The sequence below is a fragment of the Brienomyrus brachyistius genome, chromosome 14, assembly GCF_023856365.1.
Source record: "Brienomyrus brachyistius isolate T26 chromosome 14, BBRACH_0.4, whole genome shotgun sequence".
NCBI lineage: Eukaryota > Metazoa > Chordata > Actinopteri > Osteoglossiformes > Mormyridae > Brienomyrus > Brienomyrus brachyistius.
Genome location: NC_064546.1, coordinates 15,238,843 through 15,246,533, shown reverse-complemented (window position 1 = coordinate 15,246,533; position 7,691 = coordinate 15,238,843). Strand labels below are relative to the sequence as shown.

At 46.3% G+C, this 7,691-nt stretch overlaps 1 protein-coding gene across 1 annotated transcript; it reads right to left on the bottom strand.

Annotated features, from left to right (window-relative positions):
• Nucleotides 1-764: 764 nt before the first annotated feature.
• On the bottom strand, nt 765-6,679 carry LOC125707510 (potassium channel subfamily K member 13-like). Its single transcript, XM_048974732.1, has 2 exons — nt 5,595-6,679; nt 765-2,426 (listed from the first exon to the last, which is right to left on the bottom strand). Exons 1-2 carry the CDS (start codon nt 5,929-5,931, stop codon nt 1,564-1,566), a joined length of 1,200 nt encoding a protein of 399 aa, XP_048830689.1. The 5' UTR covers nt 5,932-6,679; the 3' UTR covers nt 765-1,563.
• Nucleotides 6,680-7,691: the final 1,012 nt, after the last annotated feature.

The window sequence follows — 7,691 nt, the reverse complement described above, 5'->3', positions numbered from 1 at the left end:
TTGAGGGCTGGCCGTTACTCATAATGTCTGCCTAAAAAAGAAAGGATGTCTCGCACTACTTCACCGTGTGTGTATGAGGCACACCTGATGTTCTAAAGCTATGCTGAACGGTGCCGTTGGTTGGAATCTCAGGGCAAATGCAGTGCGTCACCTGACATAGCTTCAGGAAATCAGTACACGCTGTGTTTAGAGCATACTGAAGTCTGTTTAGGACAGGACTGATACTGCAGGGCACCGAGCAGGTGACATGTGGGGGAGGGGGACACACCGTGGCATTCAACTTCCTCGCTTCGCATGGTGTACAGACGCACGTTCAGGATCTGTGGCTGGGACGGCGTGATTAGACGGTGCCGCGTTATCACCTCTGCAGGCCCGGCCTGCTTTCATGACCGTGGGTGTCACTACACAGGTGCATCTTTCAAAGAGCCTGAGAATCTCTCGCTTTTGATGTCCTTCATCATACATTATTCAGCGGCGGCGCTCCACGTCGATCCAGCCTGCACCTTTTAAACACCTTCCTTCCCCTCGCTCCTTTTTAAATGCAAACGCACCCCTGCCCCACCCCCAAGGGCATTTTTTTTCTTGTTTTTTTCTTCATCTTCTCTGGTAAAAGAGGCTGTTTGAAAAGGCCTCCAGTTGGAGCCTTGCTCCTTGGATCCCTGGCAGGTCGGGGGGGGGGGAGTAGGTTCTGGTTTGTACCAACAGGATCCATGAGCCCTGCAGAGGTGTAAACACTGTGCTTGTTTCACTCATACAAATAACTCACTCATCACTCTGTTTACATCGTAATAAATTCATTAACAACAAAACGGCATGTGACATTCTGAGTGCACATTTCTGACCAGGTTTCACCAAGAGCAGGAGACCTGGACGTGGGTTCTGGGACATTTAAGCATGTGTGTAACCAATGGGTCTGCTGTACTGAACGTGAAAGCTTATGCCCGTTTCCGTAATTTCCAGATAATGAGGGAGCAATGCTAAAATAGATGTGTGTAATGGACGGGGAAATCAGTTTTCAGGTTTCTCTCTGCCATCGGTCTGTGTGTTTTCCTGCAAGCAGGCGACGGAAAGCAAACCGCAACATATGGTTTCGTCTCGGATCTCATTTTCTGCCAGACGTGGAACAAGATGTTCTGCATAGTGGGAAAGAGCCTGATTAATAGAGCAATCTGTTAATTATACGGGACGGATTCTGTTTGGTTGTTGGTGGAAAAGGTCGCCGTCTTTCTGAGAATAGTTTTTCACCGTCTATGTTGAACTCCGGCACAGTTGATGCTTAATTTCTACAGCCTCCTGCCTTTTCATGTAAACAGACATTTTTTCGTGTAAATACAGCTGAAGGTCTGAACTCCCCTGGGGTGTTCAGCCTGTAAACAACATGAACCCTTAGAGACAGAAGTCCAGCAGTGACGAGACAAAAAGCCAGGTGTTCAGTTAGGCAAACGTGAACATATGGCCCCTGTGTACAGCCTGTGGCTTCACTGCTATTAGTGCAACACCTGAATCACATGACCCCTAAGCCCTCGGATCTTGTTGCCCAAAGCCAATGAGTATGTCCCAAGCTCATCTGTCCTCGCTGGTTTCCACTAGCCTGTTATTCATGATGGCCAGGGCACCCACCCCCCTGGAGAAGCTGTCGTTTTGCTCGGTGGACGAAGACTGAGCCTGGTGACCATTGGCCGCCTCCGACAGGTGCTTCTGCATGATGGCCAGGGACACCTTGTTGGCTACCAGGAAGTCTCTCATGGAGATCATCTCCCCTGACATCCTCCGGCCATCCAGATCACTCTCATTGGCTGCGTCCGTCTCAACAGAGAGGTCGCGGCGGCCACGAGGCTGACTTGGCACCACCAGGTTCCGGCGTCTGCGAAAGGCGTTGCCAGGGCAGCAGTGGTGGCCGCCACATGGCCGTCGCAGGGCGCGCAGGATCCAGTTGAGCACCTGCTTGATGACGATGGAGATGACGTTGAAGAGCGAGTAGATGCAGCAGACGCCGGCGAGGATGAAGAGGAAGTTGCCCAGTCGGTAAGCAGTCTGGTGCTGGTAGAGTGGCCGTTGGCTGCTCACCAGGTCCCCAAAGCCGATGGTGCTGAAGGCCACGAAGCAGAAGTAGAGGGAGTCCATGTAGCTCCAGCCCTCGATGGCGGCAAACATGGCAGAGGCGCAGCAGGAGATGAGCACCGCCCCCAGGCAGAGGATGAGCATAACACAGTAGACCGAGGGCTTCCACCCCGCTGGACCACCCCTGGTCGGCTCGCCGTCCTTACTCCGCATCTGATAGCAGGCCTTCAGAACCAGGGCCAGCACTGTGATGAGACGCTCCAGGAACAGGTTGAAGAAGAGGATGGTGGCCGCACAACCAATGAGCCCATAGAAGATGAGGAAGATCTTTCCTCCGACGGTGGCAGGGGTTGTCATCCCGAAGCCTGGAGTGGAAGAAGAAAAAGCTCAAGGGAGTTTTACTTACACAATCATGTTCTGGGCGCAGAAGAAACAATGATTGGTTCAGAGCGATGACCACTCAAATTGTAGAGAAGGTTGGTCCAAGAAACTACAGGAGACGGGACCAACCAGTCAGATGTTTTGGTTCTGCCTCCTCTACAATTTGAGTGGTCATCTCTCTGAACCAATCATTGTTCCTTCTGCCCCCAGAACATTTTTGTGTAAGTATACCTTCCATGGGCGAGGAAAAGGCTGGGAAACGGTGTGCTGTCAGCGCGTAAATGCACTCCTGTGGAGATGTGTCACCGTACCGGAGGTATGGACCGAGGTCGCCCACACTTCCAGCTTTAAGCTGCATAACGGCTGTTTCGAAAGTTAATCGTTTCTAGTCTAATTAAAAGGAACTGTAATTTGAATCTAATTGAAGGGTTTGCTACAGGAGCCGAATCGGTGAGCTGTTCATAGCTCCCCCCCCCCCCATCTCTGCATGATGGAAGAACCTGTCATCGAGCTTGCGGGTTTAGCTGAGGGTCAGTTCGCTTCCATGGCTCGTTAGGATCCTTGGATCCCTGCACGCTAATGAGAGGCGTCCTAATGAGGGCCGTCACTTAGCCGCTGGATATCCAAGTCCTGGTCAGGTTGCCATTGGTGACGAGGCTAATGCCCCCAAGATCATCCCCGTCTCTCGCTGACAAAGATGCAAATAATTGTGGGGGCTTCTTCACACCTTGTCTTAGCTCTGCTCCCTGAAGATGAAAGTACTGTAGGCTTGAACCCTTTGCCGGCAGCAGATCTCTCTTTGCCTTCCAAGGTCTCTACCAGCGCAGATCTTGGGGGAAGCTGACCATCACAATGCTCGAGTAAAGCTCTTCGTGTTAAAACCAGGTTGGGTGGAAGCCATATCCAAGTAACCAGACACGCAGAACCTACCTGAGGGCTTTTATTTTACACTCTTAGTGCTGTTAGCTCAGAGCTTGATGGGTCGGCGGCTGTTTAAGTGCTATTGATGCTTTCACAGCAGAGTGGTATATGACTCTTACTTGAGCTCCCCTGTCGTGCTCCTGTGTGCGTCCTGGATTTTCAGTAACACAAGTTTCAGAACGTGACCAGCGCACCAGGGTACAGCAGGCATGCAAAAAAGGTTTGACTTCAGCTTCGAGTCTTTGGCATATCTAAAAATGGTCTACATTTTGTCTATATACTGGACCGATGGCAAGCTTCTGAGTTTAAATGGGGTCACCTAGTGACCTTGGTAATACACAGAAATAAAATCGTGAATGTTTTCACGTGGGCTGAGAGCCTTAAATGGAGTCAGTAGTCCACCAGCGATGTCAGTTTCTAAATGCCTACTTGAACGCTACATTTCACCTGCTGTTTAACCAAGAGCGTTTTTGGGCTCCTTGTCCTAGGATGGAGCTGTGAAAACAACCTGCTTGGGGCTGAAATCAAAACAAAAGAGAAAAACACAGTGGGACCGTATTCAGGCATAAAAAGCAGAACCACTAACACAGAGAGAAGGATAATTCAACATGGGCATTTTTCAGTGGCTCAGGTTGCTGATGCATTTATATATCAGCGGTTACGTAAGTGCACTCCTGTCTCTACCCTGCCCTATAAATGTCTAATTTCTCCCCATTAAAGATCTTGTCTTGTTGTCAATGTATGTTTGAAAGGATGATAGTTCTACCAGCCATTTCAGTTCACTGACCAAACACTTATATACTTTATGTATATATTACATCGTGGGGAGCAAATGTCACCATGATAGGATTAAAAACCTGTTGTTTTGATGTTGTAGGGATCATTTTTCCAGTCCCCACAAGGGGAAACTCAAAAAAACCTGAGACTGCAATCAAAAAACTAAAAATGCTGAACGTCTTGTATTTTGGTTACTTATGGTTAAGGTTGTCATGTTGGGATTAGGGATTTTCCCACAGGAATGAATGGACAGTTTCCAAAAAAATATGAATACAAACATGTATGTATTCATAGAACATTCATAACCAGCATGTAGGTATACCTGAAAATCCTAATATACCATAGCAGCTTTAGCATACATTAATAACAAACATTATATGACCATAGTGATCGCTATTATAATGTCTGTTATTAATGTATATGCTGTTATAGTATGTTAGGATGTTGAGGTATAATTGCTGTTTATGAATGCATGCACGAATGCATTATGAAGGCATTATGAACGAGCAGTTATTGTAAGATGTTAACAAAAAGGATACAGTCCTTTTGTACTCTGGAGGAATATTTTTGTATCGTCATTCATTTCTGTACCTTAAATTAGACGAAAAGATACATTTACCTACAACTAGGGTACAATTGGGAGAACCTTGTGGCTTTTCTTTCTGACACTAGTGCTAACCGAGTTAGTGTGAGGTATACCTCAGATTATATATTTACAGGCTCAGTGCAAACCCCCGGTACCCGCTTGTGTACAGAAATGCGGTCCGTACTGTCAAAGTCAGGAGCCAGCTGCGAAGTCGTCACTGAGGCTGACTTTATCAATTCCGCTGGGGGTGTCTGGTCTAGCAAACTTCCCTCTCCACCTCTACCCCACCCTCGGCTCTACAGCTTAACACTGCGGGTGGGGTTTGTCTCTCAGAAGCGCATCACTCCGCAGTAGATCTTCTCACCAAAATACTACTGCTGCTCACGTCTCAGTGGCCCTGTTCACTCTGTGTTTTCTGATTGGATAAGCTATTAAAAACAATTAATTCAGGCTACATTAGGTACCCCTTTAACATACTCTTAACCATAAAAACTGGTTTCTGTACCTTGTAAAAAAATCAGCAAGGACTGGATTACGCACACAGCCAAGCCTGACACGGGGCAGAGCTTATTTTACTTTTTTTAAAATTTATTTTATTTTTAGCGTTAAGGGCTGTGCTTGACCTAACTGCATACATTTATTCTTTAAGTATAATGCCTTTTTTAAGTCAATTCTTTTAGTCTGCATATGGTTATAAATAATAATCTATTGGTTAAATTAAATAACTAAATAAAAAATACGTAATATTACAATATGCTATAAATATTCATAATTTTGTACGCCGATTTTTACGCACAGATATAACTATTTACTTTTATCTAGCTCAATGAAATAAAACGTTTTATTTTACTTGAAAGCAAACGATTACCGATAGTGGACACCACGGTTCCCACGAAGTAGAAAGCCCCGGTGAAGTCCCAGCGCGGTCTGAGCGCGTCCACCCGCACCCCTGCCAGGTTGGCCTCCTCGTAGAACCTCAGGAACTTCTCCAGGTCGCCTCTGCTCAGGTTGTGCTTGGAAGTAAAATGCTCAAAGCGTTGCGTCCACTTCTCCTTGGCCTGTTTCTCTTTGGGCTGCTCCAGTGCTGAAAAGACAGCGGCTCCGCACAACAGGTACAGGATGATGAGCAAAGCCAGCAGGAGAAACCTTGCGTTGTCTTCGTTTAGCGGAGCCAATCCACAAGCGCAGGCACTGCGACAGGCCATTATGCCGCCACCGCTGACATGAGTCCGCACCGTGTCTGCATGCTCGGTCTATCGGCGGCGCCACCGGCGTCTGTGCGTGTAATCACCAACTTCCACAGTGCTGGGCTACTTCCACCATAATACTGAGCGTGTTTTTGAATCCACTGTAAAAATTCTGAAGAAGTAGAATTAGTCGTGAGATGTATCTTAACAGAAATGTCGAGAGTTTGATTTGCGTTGCGCACGTTTGGAAAGTAGTTTACGGGTAATTCCTTTCAGGCTAGTGATATCCGAAATTCAGATCCTCCGGAAATAAATCTAATCCTCGGTGGTTCTGAGATCCACACTCTCCACCGCTTCATGTTTGCGAATAACAGTGCGAAGAAAAAGCAGTAATCCTGCGCAAAATCCATGCGAGATGTGTCACGAAAGCATTGGTTTTGTAACGTAAAAAAGAAAGCGAGACATTGTCCTGACAAGAAGTGCACCCTCCGTCTTCTCATTTCTACTCATAAAGAGAATGAATGAATTAGAAACGAAGCCTCAAATTTATTCCGATGGCGTTAAAGAGTGTTTACCATGTGTTTAATCCTACCAGCTGTACGCTGTTTTTCCAGCATGAAGTCACCCTTTAGAGGAACATTTCCTAACTCGTGAACTTTCCTCTGGTCTGTCAGCGATCCCGATCAGATGTTAGTGCCACGGAGGGAGACTCGAGGCAGAGCTGAGTGTTTCACAGGCTGCTGGGTCATTATGACGGGAATTTAATGAGAAGCGTAATCACACCCTAAAGAGCTTATTTATGGACGAAGTGTGCATCGATAGTGGGACCAAGGGACCCCACGTAAAAACTGTCACCACATTTGACTTTACCCAATAGACCATTTTAAGGGTTATTTTTATTAAGGCATCCAAAAATCTATAGATTTCAATTGTGCCAGATACTTAATTGTAGCGTAAATTGAAAGGCAACGTCGCCTTTCTTAAAGACAAAACCTACTATAATACTACATCGACTGAACCTAGCAAGTAGCGACTTTGCATATAACCAGTGCATTACACTATATCAACCATACGTTATAATTTAACAGTTAAACCCCGCTGTCCCGCCCTTGGCGCACACAGTAAATAAGAAGCGCACTGTCCCCAACTTGACGCAAACAGTAATTTTCCTATTGTAACCTTTTTCTCACTAGTGTCCCTGATGTGCTTCTCAGTGTAATGCCAGAACAGTCACCCCGACTAAAAGTCTGTTATTAATCTTAATTGTGGGTCAGATTTTAAATGAATTACATTTTCCTTAAAATAAGTTTCAGGGCAGTTTTAATTCCTTGAGCGAAACGAGTTTGTTTAGGCTACTAGAACCGTGTTATCAATTTGTTAGTGTACCCGTATAGTAATTAAAAATAAACAATTTAATTCCGGGGAGGGCCTTTTCTGTTTGGTATTCAGTATCCATAACACTGGCGAGATATTCGGTAGTTACGCAGATCAGTCCTTTTTCCACACATAAAATATACCGGAGTCCGTAACAGCACCTCATACTGTGTGTAAAATTGTTAGAGGAAGGAAGGCGTGTACGATACAATACGATGTGTTCAGACAAGCTCCAATCTATATGTATTACATTTCGGAAGACTTCGGCATTCCTGGTTTAGCCGGAGGCGATGTCCTGTGCGCCACCCGACCTGGCCGATGCTTGGAAGATAGTTCGGCCGAACGCTGAAGCCCCGCAATCTCAAAGAAAGAACGATGCCGGGTGACCCCTCTGATCAGCTGGT

Excerpts from the sequence above, each read along its gene's own strand:
- LOC125707510 (XM_048974732.1), bottom strand. The coding sequence starts at position 5,931 with ATGGCCTGTCGCAGTGCCTGCGCTTGTGGATTGGCTCCGCTAAACGAA. Across the intron at positions 2,427-5,594 it reads AACCGTGGTGTCCACTATCG|GCTTCGGGATGACAACCCCT; the intron begins GTAATCGTTTGC and ends CTTCCACTCCAG.